At 44.8% G+C, this 18195-nt stretch overlaps 1 protein-coding gene across 1 annotated transcript in view; it reads left to right on the forward strand.

The window, feature by feature from the left end:
- Positions 1-374: 374 nt before the first annotated feature.
- LOC117444288 (von Willebrand factor A domain-containing protein 8-like) overlaps positions 375-18195 on the forward strand; it is a 56828-nt gene continuing 39007 nt past the window's right edge. The window contains 5 exon segments of the mRNA XM_034079951.2: positions 375-678; positions 3344-3421; positions 8464-8594; positions 9586-9696; positions 17740-17907. Of these exon segments, the coding sequence (XP_033935842.1) occupies positions 549-678; positions 3344-3421; positions 8464-8594; positions 9586-9696; positions 17740-17907 (618 nt within the window). The 5' untranslated portion in view covers positions 375-548.

The raw sequence follows: 18195 nt of genomic DNA on the forward strand, positions 1-18195 counted from the left end.
TTTCAGTGTTAAATTGATCAAATACATTGAAATACATTAACCCAAAGTGTTCGGATTGTGATCAAAACTATATTTAAGAGATTGAACCTATACCATTCTGTGTCAATATCATTTCTACACGTATAGGTGGTGAGCCACTGACACAGACAGGAAGCTTAGGTTAGAAAAAAGAAATCAAATATATGAAGAACATGAATTCATATATGTTTCATTCCCCATGGCAGAACATCACAGCATGATTTATATCGGCACAACGATGTTGTAAACACTACAAGTGGCGGTATGCACTAAAGCGGTTTGCAATCCGCCAACAACCGAGAGAAGAAGAAGAAGTAAACACTGCACCGGAACACTAAACACGTGAAACCACTCCGGAAGACTTTAGTGGCGGACCCTTTTGTCCCTCCCTTATTATCTTCCGCCTCCCACATGATGGCCTGTCAGATGTTATGAAATGGGGAAAAGGCCGGTCAGGACGTAGCTTGACAGGAAGCTAGTGGACTTTATATATTGTTGTATGTTATATATGGCATTAGCATAGCTTCACTATGCACTCCCAGATCGTCTGCAGCGGCTCTGCTGTGGTCGCTGCCCGCAGAATGCGAAGGATCCTGGGCTCAGTTCTGGGGAGAGAGGGCTGGAGGAATCATGAGGTCAGGCTGATCAACACTAACTCAGGTAAAGTCATTCAAACTACACGTAACACAAGTCAAATAGGCTTTCATTTAGAAACAGCTGGTCTCTAGCTGCATGTCCTCAGCTGCTATGCTACTAACTGTCCTCCATTTGCTTCCGTCAGTCTTTAGTTGCTCTTCTTTTGACGCAATGAGACTGGTTGCTAGCTCATGAAATAATGTTATTATTACTAGCTAGTTAAATACGGTTTCCAATTAATATTAGGTATGATTTGACCTGGAACTAGCAGCATTTACTAGCTAGTAGGTGAAAGGTTAAAGCCATTCAAACACCACGAGTGTCTTTTATAGTTTGCTTCAAACTGCTTGGTTTAATACATTAGAAACAGCTAGTCTGTAGCTTCATGTTCTCCGTTGCTAGGCTACTAACTTACTGTAGTAATTAGCTGCTATCAATCAATAGCTACTTTTCTTTTGACGCAATGAGACTGGTTGCTAGCTCATGAAATAACGTTATTACTACTAGCTAGTTAAGTACAGTTTCCAGTTAGCATTAGGTGTGATTTGACCTGGAACTAGCAGCATTTACTAGCTAGTAGGTGAAAGGTTAAAGCCATTCAAACACCACGAGTGTCTTTTATAATTTGCTTCAAACGGCTTGGTTTAATACATTAGAAACAGCTAGTCTGTAGCTTCATGCTCTCCGTTGCTAGGCTACTAATTGACAACACTAATTCGCGGCTTTCAATCAATAGCTACTATTCTTTGGACACAAGGGAACTGTGTACACAAAAGCTCACTGACTAAAGTGTTTCTAACTCGAGAGCGTTCTGTAACTAGCATGAAACTAGCAGCAGCTACTGGGTGAAGGTTAAAGCCGTTAAACACCATGCGTGTGTGTTATAATCATAGGTGCCATTATCCATGCGTAACATGTACTTGTTTTACTTTAATACTCGTATATAGCTACTTGGTTTAATTTGTATTTGGTGTCTTTTTTCACCTTTTTATTTCTTGCTCAATGCATTTTTTTTAAATCTTGAGCTGCTGTAACAAGATCGTTTCCCCAGTTCGGGATACAACATTTTTTATCGATCTCATCTTTCTTACTTACTTACTTACTTACTTACTTACTCACTCACTTACTTACTTACTTACTTACTCACTCACTTACTTACTTACTTACTTACTTACGTACTTACTTACTTACTTACTCACTCACTTACTTACGTACTTACTTACTTACTTACTTACGTACTTACTTACTTACTTACTTACTTACTTACTCACTCACTCACTCACTTACTTACTTACTTACTTACTTACTCACTCACTCACTCACTCACTTACTTACTTACTTACTTACTTACTTACTCACTCACTCACTCACTCACTCACTCACTCACTTACTTACTCACTCACTTACTTACTCACTCACTTACTTACTTACTTACTTACTTACTTACTTACTTACATCACTCTTTGGTAACTTTGTCAGATAGCTACACAGTTGTTTTTTATTTACTACACAAATCGAAAATGCCTTTGAGGGCTCACACGTCTTTTACAGAAAAGACATATTATCAGCAATGTTTGTTTCTTTACGTCAAATGTTGAAATGACGCTCTGACAGCTTGTATACTGTCGATGTTATACTCTTTGAAACCGTGCCATAACATGTGCAGTTTTGAGAAGGTTTCCTTGACTTTAGACATTGATGTTAAAACAAAATCGCTTACAGAAATTCAATATTCAAACTGCATTTGATACATCCATCTTTACCAATCCCTTGCAGCACATGAGTCAAACTCGAGGCCCGGGGGCCAAATCAGGCCCGTGGTGGATTTAATTTCGGCCCGCAGGATAATTTCTAATTGCTATTAGATCTGGCCCGCCGGTATATTGCACCTTCCTTCCCTCCATCCTGAGGGTCTCCTCCAATCAGAGCCTGAGCCCAAACATTGATGACCTTGCTCCCGAGATGAGACGCCAAGTGCGACTGTGGCTGCGAGGGAGTGCGGTCGTCTTTCCACCAGAAGGTTGTGGGTTCGATCCCAGCCCGTGCAGCCAACATGTCGATGTATCCTTGGGCAAGATACTTAACCCTGAGTTGCTCCCGATGGTGTGTGAATGTTAGGTCCGAGAGCAAGTGGTACTGCTCTGTGTGAATGACATGTCGTATGTAAGGCGCTTTGAGGGGTCGTAAAGACCGGATAAAGCGCTATATAAGTACAGTCCATTTACCATCTACCAAGTGTCTGAGCTAGCATCCCAGAGCAGCACACTGAGCTCAATGGATGCTTCCTTCAGCAGGGCATGTTTGGTTTCTCTCTGAGGGGAATAGTTTCTTGAAGCTGTTGTTGGCCTGTGGGGAAATGTACTCATAAGAAGTGACTCTGGAGAAGCTGCAGATAGAGCCATGAGAAATGAAAGCAGCTGATTATTTAATGTTTAATAGTTTAAGCTTTGTTAGTTCCAGGTTTAATATGTGCAACAAGTTCATTTCAATAAGTTCTGCTATAAACATTGAACCAGTCCGGCCCTCCACTAGCACCCATTTTTAATGTTGGCCCGCTGTGTGTTTGAGTTCGACCCCCCTGCCTGTGATATCCTGTTGCTGTGCCAAAGGCTTCACTCATGGCTCACGGCAGCTCAGCACTGACCAGGAACTGACTTCTGCGTTCTCTTGTTTCTCCTCCTGTTTGCAGGCGACACGGTGAAGATCGGAGAGCTCTCTTTCAAAATCAAAGCGCCAAGGAATCCAGAGCTCGTTCCAGTCAAACACTGTAGGTATTAACCATGTCCCCTCTTCCTCATGTCTCTTCTACATCAACATGTGTCCCCTCTTCTTCACGTCTCTTCTACATCAACATGTGTCCCCTCTTCCTCATGTCTCTTCTACATCAACATGTGTCCCCTCTTCCTCATGTCTCTTCTACATCAACATGTGTCCCCTCTTCCTCATGTCTCTTCTACATCAACATGTGTCCCCTCTTCCTCATGTCTCTTCTACATCAACATGTGTCCCCTCTTCCTCATGTCTCTTCTACATCAACATGTGTCCCCTCTTCTTCATGTCTCTTCTACATCAACATGTGTCCCCTCTTCTTCATGTCTCTTCTACATCAACATGTGTCCCCTCTTCTCCATGTCTCTTCTACATCAACATGTGTCCCCTCTTCTTCATGTCTCTTCTACATCAACATGTGTCCCCTCTTCTCATGTCTCTTCTACATCAACATGTGTCCCCTCTTCTTCATGTCTCTTCTACATCAACATGTGTCCCCTCTTCTTCATGTCTCTTCTACATCAACATGTGTCCCCTCTTCTTCATGTCTCTTCTACATCAACATGTGTCCCCTCTTCTTCATGTCTCTTCTACATCAACATGTGTCCCCTCTTCTTCATGTCTCTTCTACATCAACATGTGTCCCCTCTTCTTCATGTCTCTTCTACATCAACATGTGTCCCCTCTTCTTCATGTCTCTTCTACATCAACATGTGTCCCCTCTTCTTCATGTCTCTTCTACATCAACATGTGTCCCCTCTTCTTCATGTCTCTTCTACATCAACATGTGTCCCCTCTTCTTCATGTCTCTTCTACATCAACATGTGTCCCCTCTTCTTCATGTCTCTTCTACATCAACATGTGTCCCCTCTTCTTCATGTCTCTTCTACATCAACATGTGTCCCCTCTTCTCATGTCTCTTCTACATCAACATGTGTCCCCTCTTCTTCATGTCTCTTCTACATCAACATGTGTCCCCTCTTCTTCATGTCTCTTCTACATCAACATGTGTCCCCTCTTCTTCATGTCTCTTCTACATCAACATGTGTCCCCTCTTCTTCATGTCTCTTCTACATCAACATGTGTCCCCTCTTCTCCATGTCTCTTCTACATCAACATGTGTCCCCTCTTCTTCATGTCTCTTCTACATCAACATGTGTCCCCTCTTCTTCATGTCTCTTCTACATCAACATGTGTCCCCTCTTCTTCATGTCTCTTCTACATCAACATGTGTCCCCTCTTCTCATGTCTCTTCTACATCAACATGTGTCCCCTCTTCTTCATGTCTCTTCTACATCAACATGTGTCCCCTCTTCTTCATGTCTCTTCTACATCAACATGTGTCCCCTCTTCTTCATGTCTCTTCTACATCAACATGTGTCCCCTCTTCTTCATGTCTCTTCTACATCAACATGTGTCCCCTCTTCTCATGTCTCTTCTACATCAACATGTGTCCCCTCTTCTCCATGTCTCTTCTACATCAACATGTGTCCCCTCTTCTCATGTCTCTTCTACATCAACATGTGTCCCCTCTTCTTCATGTCTCTTCTACATCAACATGTGTCCCCTCTTCTTCATGTCTCTTCTACATCAACATGTGTCCCCTCTTCTTCATGTCTCTTCTACATCAACATGTGTCCCCTCTTCTTCATGTCTCTTCTACATCAACATGTGTCCCCTCTTCTCCATGTCTCTTCTACATCAACATGTGTCCCCTCTTCTCCATGTCTCTTCTACATCAACATGTGTCCCCTCTTCTTCATGTCTCTTCTACATCAACATGTGTCCCCTCTTCTCCATGTCTCTTCTACATCAACATGTGTCCCCTCTTCTCATGTCTCTTCTACATCAACATGTGTCCCCTCTTCTTCATGTCTCTTCTACATCAACATGTGTCCCCTCTTCTCCATGTCTCTTCTACATCAACATGTGTCCCCTCTTCTTCATGTCTCTTCTACATCAACATGTGTCCCCTCTTCTTCATGTCTCTTCTACATCAACATGTGTCCCCTCTTCTTCATGTCTCTTCTACATCAACATGTGTCCCCTCTTCTCCATGTCTCTTCTACATCAACATGTGTCCCCTCTTCTTCATGTCTCTTCTACATCAACATGTGTCCCCTCTTCTTCATGTCTCTTCTACATCAACATGTGTCCCCTCTTCTTCATGTCTCTTCTACATCAACATGTGTCCCCTCTTCTCCATGTCTCTTCTACATCAACATGTGTCCCCTCTTCTTCATGTCTCTTCTACATCAACATGTGTCCCCTCTTCTTCATGTCTCTTCTACATCAACATGTGTCCCCTCTTCTTCATGTCTCTTCTACATCAACATGTGTCCCCTCTTCTTCATGTCTCTTCTACATCAACATGTGTCCCCTCTTCTCATGTCTCTTCTACATCAACATGTGTCCCCTCTTCTTCATGTCTCTTCTACATCAACATGTGTCCCCTCTTCTCCATGTCTCCTCTACATCAACATGTGTCCCCTCTTCATGTCTCTTCTACATCAACATGTGTCCCCTCTTCTTCATGTCTCTTCTACATCAACATGTGTCCCCTCTTCTTCATGTCTCTTCTACATCAACATGTGTCCCCTCTTCTCCATGTCTCTTCTACATCAACATGTGTCCCCTCTTCTCCATGTCTCTTCTACATCAACATGTGTCCCCTCTTCTTCATGTCTCTTCTACATCAACATGTGTCCCCTCTTCTCCATGTCTCTTCTACATCAACATGTGTCCCCTCTTCTTCATGTCTCTTCTACATCAACATGTGTCCCCTCTTCTTCATGTCTCTTCTACATCAACATGTGTCCCCTCTTCTTCATGTCTCTTCTACATCAACATGTGTCCCCTCTTCTCATGTCTCTTCTACATCAACACGTGTCCCCTCTTCTTCATGTCTCTTCTACATCAACATGTGTCCCCTCTTCTTCATGTCTCTTCTACATCAACATGTGTCCCCTCTTCTTCATGTCTCTTCTACATCAACATGTGTCCCCTCTTCTTCATGTCTCTTCTACATCAACATGTGTCCCCTCTTCTTCACGTCTCTTCTACATCAACATGTGTCCCCTCTTCTTCACGTCTCTTCTACATCAACATGTGTCCCCTCTTCTCCATGTCTCCTCTACATCAACATGTGTCCCCTCTTCTTCATGTCTCTTCTACATCAACATGTGTCCCCTCTTCTCCATGTATCTTCTACATCAACATGTGTCCCCTCTTCTTCACGTCTCTTCTACATCAACATGTGTCCCCTCTTCTTCACGTCTCTTCTACATCAACATGTGTCCCCTCTTCTTCACGTCTCTTCTACATCAACATGTGTCCCCTCTTCTCATGTCCTCTCTACATCAACATGTGTCCCCTCTTCTCATGTCTCTTCTACATCAACATGTGTCCCCTCTTCTTCATGTCTCTTCTACATCAACATGTGTCCCCTCTTCTTCATGTCTCTTCTACATCAAACATGTGTCCCCTCTTCTTCATGTCTCTTCTACATCAACAATGTGTCCCCTCTTCTCCATGTCTCTTCTACATCAACATGTGTCCCCTCTTCTTCATGTCTCTTCTACATCAACATGTGTACCCTCTTCTTCATGTCTCTTCTACATCAACATGTGTCCCCTCTTCTCCATGTCTCTTCTACATCAACATGTGTCCCCTCTTCTTCATGTCTCTTCTACATCAACATGTGTCCCCTCTTCTTCATGTCTCTTCTACATCAACATGTGTCCCCTCTTCTTCATGTCTCTTCTACATCAACATGTGTCCCCTCTTCTTCATGTCTCTTCTACATCAACATGTGTCCCCTCTTCTTCATGTCTCTTCTACATCAACATGTGTCCCCTCTTCTTCACTTCTCTTCTACATCAACATGTGTCCCCTCTTCTTCATGTCTCTTCTACATCAACATGTGTCCCCTCTTCTCCATGTCTCTTCTACATCAACATGTGTCCCCTCTTCTTCATGTCTCCTCTACATCAACATGTGTCCCCTCTTCATGTCTCTTCTACATCAACATGTGTCCCCTCTTCTTCATGTCTCCTCTACATCAACATGTGTCCCCTCTTCTTCACGTCTCTTCTACATCAACATGTGTCCCCTCTTCTTCATGTCTCTTCTACATCAACATGTGTCCCCTCTTCTTCATGTCTCTTCTACATCAACATGTGTCCCCTCTTCTCATGTCTCTTCTACATCAACATGTGTCCCCTCTTCTTCATGTCTCTTCTACATCAACATGTGTCCCCTCTTCTTCATGTCTCTTCTACATCAACATGTGTCCCCTCTTCTTCATGTCTCTTCTACATCAACATGTGTCCCCTCTTCTTCATGTCTCTTCTACATCAACATGTGTCCCCTCTTCTTCATGTCTCTTCTACATCAACATGTGTCCCCTCTTCTTCATGTCTCTTCTACATCAACATGTGTCCCCTCTTCTTCATGTCTCTTCTACATCAACATGTGTCCCCTCTGTGGAAAGAGACTCTGAAAGTTTCAGGAACAAAGATTTTCTCTCTTTTTGATCCATTTCTATAAAAACCTGTCTGAAAATGAGCTGATCGGATTTTGGCCACTTTATGATGTCATAACGATGTGTTGTCTTGTGTAGCCATTAGCCAATCAGCAACAAGGTAACCCCCCCCCCCCCTTATCACCTGAATCTCCTCTAGAGCACCATTGAGTTCTTTGTAACCAAGTCTCTGTCAGAGGGGCGTGGGGAGGGGCTCCTTATTTTCATCTAAAGTAACAGACAGAGAATCAGCACTTTGGAAACAGGGCTGAAACAGAGGGGATTATGGGTAATGCTGCAATGACCTGTTTGGTGTTTCAGCCAATCAGAGACAGGCTCTGGATATATCTGAGTCCTGTGATACATTGATGAGAAACAGTATAATAGGAGACCTTTACAAATATACATGTCTGCATGAAATAAGACGACATGGCGGCGGCAGCAGCAGCAGCTAGTAACTAAATACTAGTTACCATAGATACCAAAGTAACTAAAACCTGATTTTGTTGGTCTGCTAGTTTCAGACTCTCTTCCCCAGACGGTGGTTCAGCACCTGCGATGGATCATGCAGAAAGACCTTTTGGGGCAAGATGTGTTCCTCATCGGACCCCCTGGACCCCTGAGACGATCCATAGCTATGCAGTACCTTGTGAGTACACACACCATGTATCTAATGAAGTATTTCTATATCAAAACTATGACCAATCCATTGCCCTTACGGTACGTCCACACAGCAGCTTCAGACCAATCTTCCACCGCTTCTCTGCCCGTTGACTTTGAATGGGGATGACGTCACTTTGCCTCGCTTTTCGCCGAACTGCATTGTGGGGGAGCGAAGCGAAGATTTCCAGGATTTCCAGGATTCAAAAGTTGAGCAATGTTCAACTTTTGAAGCTGAGCTGGAAGCGCCAGCCAATCAAACACGTTTATGCAAATCTGACAGTACAAGCGCTAGCCAATCAAACCGCGTGTAAGCAGGGAGAACCAGACCGCAGTTCATTTCCTCAGATTTCCAAACGAGAAGTTACGGTAGCAAATCACCCGGTTCTTTACGACCAGAACTATTAACGGGATACAACCCGGAGGAACCAGCATGGAGGGAGGTGGCAGAGGCAGTGGGGGAAACTGGTAGGGTTTCGCCTGTTTGGGGAGTTTATATATATATATATTGCTCGCATAAAATCCCCGGGGTTTTTTGCTTTGTATGTCGGGGGCGGGAGATTCATGTGATTGGTTGTTGGTCGCAAAAAACCCCCCTCAAACTGTCCTTCATATCGAGTATTGGATTTGACCCTGGCAGCCTAACCTTCAGATGTTAAACGGGTTGTTTGGACAATGTCTCGCTCTCGTTTGGAATAAACCGTACTTATAAATGGACCCTTGGAATATGTTGTTATTGTCTTTTGTTCCTGACATTTGTTTGCCTCGTTTTCTCATATTTTATGTAACATCAGAAGCCTGAATCTCTCCCGTAACGTTTATTAAAACAAGCACCATGCATACCAATACATCCATGGAGAAGAGAGAATAATACATGACGTGTGTATAGCGCTTTTCTAAAACCCCTAAGACGCTTAAAGGATGCATTGGATGCCTTCTCTGTGTGCATCTGAAGTGCTGACGTCCCCCTGTTGTTCCAGGAGTTGACGAAGCGCGAGGTGGAGTACGTGTCTCTGTCCCGGGACACCACGGAGACGGACCTGAAGCAGAGGAGGGAGATCCGCTCGGGGACCGCCTTCTACATCGACCAGGTAACAACATTCATATATTACATACACAGTCTACGGCAGGGCCACATCCAGGCCGCTCACTCGCGGTATATCGCCTCATAAGTTCACTTCTAAGTTAGCAAATCAATCACGTGTAGGTGCTTGATGCTTTAAGAGACAACCGCCTGCATCACAGCTCTCCAGAGGGTTGTCTTGGCCATTTCCACTGATCATAGTTCCATTGTTGAGGTCTACTAGAATAGATTTATACTGTGCAATGTTCCAAACTCACATTGGTTTTGCATACAGCATCTCTGTAAAGTATGTGTGTTCAGCAGTATTCACTCTCTCCACTAAACGGCTCGCTGCAGCTCTTGCCCCCCCCCCCCCCCCCCCCCCCCCTCCCAGTGTGCTCCGATTGGTCGGGACCAGTCGGGACGCTGTGAATCGCGCTGAGCTCCGTGGAGGTGTGGTTTCCTTGTTTAGCGATACACAGCCAAACTAAAAGACAGACAGTAAAAGTAGTCGTTGTGCAGATTGGTCCATTTCAGAATAATATATATGATGTGTTTTATAATGATTGATCGTGAAAGTGTTCTCAGAGCTGGTGAAGGTGCAGCTAGTCTGAAGTACTTTGTAGACTGCAGGGTAGCTGGTGAAGGTGCAGCTAGTCTGAAGTACTTTGTAGACTGCAGGGTAGCTGGTGAAGGTGCAGCTAGTCTGAATGGCTTTGTAGACTGCAGGGTAGCTGGTGAAGGTGCAGCTAGTCTGAATGGCTTTGTAGACTGCAGGGTAGCTGGTGAAGGTGCAGCTAGTCTGAATGGCTTTGCAGACTGCAGGGTAGCTGGTGGATCTCCTCCAGGTGGAACTGATGCTGAAATGAGATATTGTTCAGCCCGTATTTGTACATACTTGCGAACCCCCTGCACGGCACTTCAGGCGTTACTTCTCCGAGTGGTTTTATGATTGAATAGAAAGGAAAGTGGTTTCTGTGCCAGAGCAGAAGAGGCCGTCGCGCTGCTGATGGGACGGTTTTATCTGGCTCTCGCTGATTTCTCTAATTTGATAGCTGCATGGCTTACGGTTATTTTCCTTTTACTAAAATGAATGGCATTGTTCCATAAAAGGGAAAGCCCTGACGCTGCAATCGTGTTAAAAACGTTGCTTGTGAGGAAAGATTCACGCCTTTGGAACGACTAAGAATCACCTGTATTATTATATCCCTTTGTCCGTGATAAAAACACGTTTTTAACGAGAGGAAATGGACTGTTAAATCATGAAATCTGAAAGCTAAAATCCTTTCAATTCTATCAACTTTAAATGACAATAAGTCGTACAAAATTGCCTTTTTTCCTCCGTCTTATCAACGGCCTTCTTCTTACCTAAAGAGCGCCAACCATGCAGACTATTTTGGGGATATGATTTATTCTTGTAGGCAGCATAAATGTGGTCAAAAATAACGTTTCACCTCCAAATCAGTCGTATCTGCACGAGGGATTTTCCCCCCGACTGATTATATTTAAAAAGTCAGCAAGCATTACATTTTTATATATAATAAAATGAATAGTATGCTTGACTACGGGGATATTCTTAGCAGTAAACAAACAGTCCAATGTATGAATGAAAGTGAAACCGCTTGATGATCATGAGGAAAAGACTTCTGTGGAAAAACACGTTTCTTTTTCAGATCAAAAGTATTTTGATCTCCAATGCATAACCAGGGGTTGTCATTTAGCAATGGAAAGCCAAATGTACGTCTTTACACATTGTAGTGGTTATACAGAAAACACAAACAAACAACAACGACGAATAAAGTCATCTCCTATATTCACTCAAGCCCCCAGGAAGTGCGCTGGACTCTGAGGAAAATATTCGTTGTGTCCAAACGGCGGTACTACAACTTCCGTATCAGTCCGTGACGTCACCCGGCCCAGAAAGACTTTTCCCCATTGACTAACACGGAGAAAGAGACGTCTGTAAATCAGCGGATACTTTTTTTAAACTAACCAGTATGAACTATTTCACAGCCCTTATTAGAATCATTCGGTCCTTAAAGTTGTAAATTGCACTAAAAGCCGAGTCTAGATTTATTTTCTGTCTCCATTCATTCCACTGAGCCGAGAGTGGGAGCTCGGGGGCGGGGCTTGAGGGGCACATGCTCTGTGAGCGCACATACGGGGTGTTTCTCAATGTCGAGTACGCTTGCTTGGTAGCACATGTCTTCCGAGTCACTTGCTTCAGAAGCGAGGCAAGAACACTTCCTGGCATTCGGACAACGAAGAGTGGAACAGGCGAGCAAGTGTGCAGGTGTGTGTCACATGAGAGGCGCCACAGATTTGGGGAAATTGCTCCGTGCGCAAAGCATTGTGGGGATTTTAAGACCGCGGAGTCTACACATGTGCAGCCTCGAGATTTCTCCAAACAAAGTACGCCGGGCTCGGTGGAATTCCAAGTATGCCGGACATTGGAACAGTCCTTCGGCGGCACTCGATGACGTAGTATGCCTGAAATAGTGGCTCCGGAGCATCCTTCCTCGACATTGAGAAACACACACGGGTTCTTCTGCTCTGACAGCCAGGCATGCTGGGTAATCGGTGACGTTTCGCTCTCTCAAAAGTTGGGCCGCTTTGTCCTCATGCGCCGATGAGCAGCTCTCACAGGAAAGAACGAGACTCCGCCTCCCGCGCTGTGTCCAGTCTTAAGCATCCATGTATCCGCTGCCTTTGAGCCTCACACACACGGATATTCAATTGACAAACATTTATGTTAAAGTTGTTGTATGAAAACAACACGGACGCTACAGAAAACACGCGTTGTGTTTTTATTGCTTTTTAACGACACGTTGAAAGCTATTTTCTCGTGTCGGTCCTTTTCGAATTTCAGAGCTTTTACCACATGTTTGAAACTATACCAACGCCGCCCAAACGCCGCCCATCACTCCATCATCATGTTGACTTGCTCACAGGATGGACTTTGATCCCAATTTGAGGAATGCTTGCGTTGCAGCAGCAGAAAAAGACGAGGCATTGCACATCAGATCAATTACAAGACTAGACATTAACAATTCAAAATGTAAACGTCTCAAATAGAAATAAAACGGCATTGAAAAAGTGTTGAAATACCAATTTACAGTAAACAAAATATAATGCAAGATATTATATACTTTAGTTTGCAAGGAATGGAATATTAAATGAAAGTGTACAGTGTGAGTCGAGTCTTTCTCGACCTCGAGACGATGTGCATGTTTGTGTTACGCATTGGAGCGCAGCGCTTGAAGCACTTCGTAGTGGAATGCTTCCCTCGCTGCTCAGCTGTCCTTCTGACACGGACTGAGCCACGTTGATACGTCTCTGTTTCCTGCAACAAGGAAGGAAAGAAAGCAAACCCTGAAATCTCCTCGTCCTCCCACCGCCTCATTGAAATGAGAACAGGTGTCCATTGTCTCCATGGAAACGGCTCATGAAAGATGCAGCATTATTGTCTGCACTGATAGCGTGAAGGGATTACGTTCTGTCTTCTTGAAATCGTGTGTGTGTGTGTGTGTGTGTGTGTGTGTGGGGGGGTGTGTGTGTGTGCCTGATTATTTGTAGTGTTTGATTTTGTGTAATATGTGTGTGTGTGTGTGTGTGTGATTGTGTGTGTGATTGTGTGTAGTATGTGCGTGATTTTGTGTTTGATTTTGTTAAGTATATCTGTGTGATTTTCTGTAGTGTGTGTGTGATTGTGTGTAGTGTGCCTGTGTGTGTCTATGATGTTGTGTAGTATGTGCCTGTGTTTCTGCATGTGATTTTGTGTAGTGTGTGTGATATTGTGTAGTACTTGTGCCTGATGTTGTGTAGTATGTGATGTTGTGTAGTATGTGATTTTGTGTAGTGCCTGATGTTGTGCAGTATGTGAGTTTGTGTAGTATGTGCCTGTGTGTGATTTTGTGTCGTTTTTGTGCAGTATGTGCTTTAATTGGCGAGAATATGCACATACAGTATCTGGTGCTCTTTTTCTGTGACATGTGGGTGGAAAATTAGCGAGCGTTCCTCTTTGAGAATAGCTTGTGTTGTGGGAGGTGTGTGTGTGTGTGTGTGTGTGTGTGTTTCTGTGTGTGTGTGTGTGTGTGTGTGTGTGTGTTAACTAGAACGAGTATTCCTGCGGGCCCTGTGCTGATTTGTGGTCCTAAATTCAGACTTATCGTGTCAGTTCTCTCTCTCCCTCTCTCTCTCTTTCTCTCCACTGCCCTCACGCTCTCTTTACTTCCCCCTCGCTCCCTCTTTCTCTCTCTCTCTTCCCCGTCCCCCGTCAGTCCAAGTTTATATGAAGGATGGAGTCACATGCTTGTTGTATTTTTAAAGTCTGCAGTCACCGCTCTCCAGTCAGCAGGCGCTCTTACGTAAGGCAGCTCACCTCAAAGCCCCTCGGCCAATCAGAGACTCGTTACGGTGAGGAACTGCACTTTCGTTTATTTACACAGTCGAGCTCAGCTTATACACGAAGAATGAGAAACAGGTAGGTTGACACGTACGAGGAATTTGACTTGACGCCAAGGTGCATACGAAAAGAGAAACACAGATAGAAAACTATAATAACTATTTACATTAAATAGAATTGGAATAAAATATGTGCAGTCATAATAAAAACAAGATATTGTGTGCATGAAAGGCGTTCAAAGGGCTACACACACACACACACACACACATATACACATTCACACACACAAGAAAAATGTATTTAAAAGACAGAAGTTGGAAAATAAAGTCGATTGTAAGAAGTATATAAAACACGTGTTGTTCGATGGTCTCTGGAAAAGCAGCAGTGGAAATGAAGCTTGAATATTTAGCCTATTCTTTTAGCTGAAGTGAGTGAAGATAAAACGTTGGATGCAGTTGTTCGGTATTAAGTTGCTCATATGTAACAACCATAATGACTTCTCTCAGAAAGCGAAGTCTAGCGCGTCTCCTTTTCTCTCCATGACCCGTCGGTGGATCCAAAGACATGTTATGCGTTAGTGAAGAGCAGCCCTCCCACGATCGGCTGGCGTCTCTTCTCGCCACACAGGGCTATTTAAGGGAAAGGTCTGTCGGTGCAAAGCTGTGGCAACCGAGCTCAAGTCCGGCACGAGGAATTAAGAGGAAATTGCAATCTTTAGTTTGTAATGGTTCTGCACAGCCTGGAGAGAAGTGGGAACGTGGAGTGGGCGGGACGGGGAACTAACACACGGGGACGTTTTGATGTAAAGGTGAACCAGTAACCCGGTGCTTCGAGCCACACGCATCAATGCCTTGTTGTCTAAGAAAAGACCTGATGATTTGAAGTACAGGTGGGCAGCTTTTAACAACGGCTAAAGTATGTAAAAACATCCTTTTAGAAACTCTCACACCGCCCAAGTGTCCTTCACACACTCATGCTCTCACAGCCTCTCTACTTGCATGCCAGGCCGGTATGAGGACGCTCAAAACATACCTGGTATTAAAGAAGAAAGGATTATTTGTGTACGCACATACGTTAAGATTAAACCAGTTTCTACAGAGTTGCATTGGGGCATTTTGATTTGCACACATAGTATAATAATGGGATGACAGCTTAAAGGTCCATCCGTCCATCTTCCCCGCTTCTCCGTGGTCGGGTCTCGGGGGGAGCAGTTCCAGCTCTGACTGGGGGGTCCCAAGGCGCTCCCAGGCCAGAGAAGAGATATCATCCCTCCACCTGGTCCTAGGTCTACCCCTCGGTCTCCTCCCAGCTGGACGTGCCTGGAACACCTCCCTAGGGAGGCGCCCAGGTGGCATCCTAACTAGGTGCCCGAACCACCTCAACTGGCTCCTTTCGACGCCAGCTTAAAGGTGGGGCAGGTCATTCACTTCAGACACACTTGTTATATTCCATGGAATGTTCTCAACGTCCGATAGCAACGAATATCTGAAGTGCTTTGACAATAAATACATGAAGAAATGTCATCTGGAAGCCGTGGCGCTGTAGAAAGCACGACCAATCATCTGAGCCGGCTAAGGTAACTGGATGGCCTGCCTGCCTGTCAGCCTTCCATCGTTTTATTGTCGTGTTTTGTCTAAATGTATTTATGCTGCTTGTTATATATGTATTGATGTCCAGCACTTTTTAAATGTGCAATATAAATAACGTTGGATCGGATAACGGGGCGGCCGTTGAAGCGCGTTAACATATTGTGAAAGAGACAAAGGCGATGCAGACGGTTGCCCTGTCCTCCCTCTCCATGGCAACGGACCTCTAGATGTTGCCTCAGAGCTCCGGTGCGTCTGGCCGGGATGTGTCCTCGGAGAACAAGGTCCGCCTGTGCCTCCCGTCTCTGCAGCCGTCCTGCATCACTTACATTTTTAACAATTATCTGATTATAGCGTTGGTGCCGAAAATGGATCAAGAGTTAAATATAGAGCATCTGGTCCTCACTATAGCTTTACGGGCTGCCACGTATTTACATGTTAACCTAATTACATGGCCGCTTGCTCTGCGGTGCACCCAGACAGCGGCGGTTTCCTGCCTCCTGACGTCAGAACTGCTTTTTGATATCTGCAGAAATGTACTCTCACACACACACACACACACACACGCACACGCCTCCCACAGTTGGTGGCAGAAAATAGGCTTTCCCGAAACAGCTGACGGTGTTCTGAGGATGGGTTGTGGAGTGGTCTTGGAGGATGTTCCGCACACAATAAAGCGAGGACATCCTGAGGAAAGGCGAAGCTCATTTAGTCTTTGGAGCCGTAAGAGCGGATTGCCCTTTGTTGAAATGCTTTCAGCACTTCACATTTACACGGGGTCAGAGGTCGCGATGCTCAAAGGAGCCGCAGATTTGACCTGGGGTTAAACTGATTGCAATTGTTAGTATTTAGCCTTGAAATCCGTCCCCTGAGTCTCTAATGATTATGTCCAAGTATCTGTGTGTCTTTATTTAAGAAAGGACATGCACATTAATTAACATGAGCACTTGAGTCCATCACAGGGACGGGTGGCGCAGTGGTCTGTGCATCCGATCATCAGATCAGGGGGGGTGCTGGGGAACTCCAGTTCGAAACCCGCTCCCGCCGCCACTGCGTCAGGCCGGTGTGTCCTTGGGCGAGACACTTCACCTGAACTTGCTGCTGTGGGTATTGTCCACAGTGACCATTGCATGTATGATATATGTGTAATGTGTGTGTCTGTAAAAGCGCTTTGAGTCATTGAAAAAGCGCTACAATAAATGTAAGGAATTATTAATTATTATCATGTGAATGTGAGAGATTAAGCCATACAATGTGGTGGAGCGAACACGGGGATTGTAGCCCTTGCAGACCATTGACATGCACCAACACCTGTATGACACACTGCAGGAAAGGGAACGCCCAACAAGTGACATAGGGCCTCTTCAGAGCACATGAATACAAACCTTTAAAGGTCCCACGTCACGGCCATTTCTACTGATCATGTCTCCACTGCTGAGTCGACTAGAATATATTACATTGTTCAATGTTCCAAACTCACATTGGTTTCTCACAGCATCTCTGTGTAGTCTGTGTGTTCACTCTCCGTCCTGAACGGCTTGTGAGCCCAGTGGCCGTCTGCGACACAGCCCGACACCCGCATTCTGGCTGGGAGTTTGTGTGTGTGCTCACACCGACTCACAGCCTCGCCGTCTCAGAGAGAAGAAATCTGTGTGTGTCTGTGTGTGTGTGTGTGTGTGTGTGTGTGTGTGGACCGTTCACATACAGAAACACCTTCATAGCACAAGGGGACGGGTGAGAACCGGAAACGCATGACATGGACCTTTAAGACAGACGTAAAAACAGACATCATCCCAGATCAAAGCTCATAGGCCCATTGAGTGTACTGACTGTCCTTTCTCTGCTGTGTGTGTACAGCGTGTGCCGATGACCAGGTGTTTCAGCCGTGGAAATGAACCAGAGGGAATTATTACCCACGTAATTAGTTACCTTGTTGTCTAAGAAAAGACCTGCTGATTTGAAGTACATGTGGGCAGCATTTAGCAACAGCTGAGGTGTATAAACACATCCTTTTATAAACTCTCACACAACTTGTGCAACCCGAGTGTCCTTTATTCACTCCCTCTGTGCTGCTCCCCAGTGTGCTGTGCGGGCAGCGGTTCTGGGCCGGGTTCTGGTTCTGGAGGGTCTGGAGAAGGCGGAGAGGAACGTCCTGCCGGTGCTCAACAACCTGCTGGAGAACAGGGAGATGCAGCTGGAGGACGGACGCTTCCTCATGTCGTCTGAGCGCTACGACAAGCTGCTGCAGGTCGGCTAACACACGGCTAACGCACGGCTAACGCGCGGCTAACACACGGCTTCAGGGGTTGTTAATAAACACACAATGATTGAATTTCACAGGGTAACTCAATCAAGAAGGAGCATGGTACCAATATGTAGTGTACCCCCTTTTTTCCACTTATCCCAAACACAGAACAAATTCTCCACACTTGCACTAACATCTTTTTTTGAACACTTTTTTGAGTTATCCAATGCCCCGTGTTTATGAAAGGCATTATTTGTCATGTTATTCTGAAGCCACGTCTATATCAATTTT

Source organism: Pseudochaenichthys georgianus, unplaced genomic scaffold, assembly GCF_902827115.2.
Source record: "Pseudochaenichthys georgianus unplaced genomic scaffold, fPseGeo1.2 scaffold_780_arrow_ctg1, whole genome shotgun sequence".
NCBI lineage: Eukaryota > Metazoa > Chordata > Actinopteri > Perciformes > Channichthyidae > Pseudochaenichthys > Pseudochaenichthys georgianus.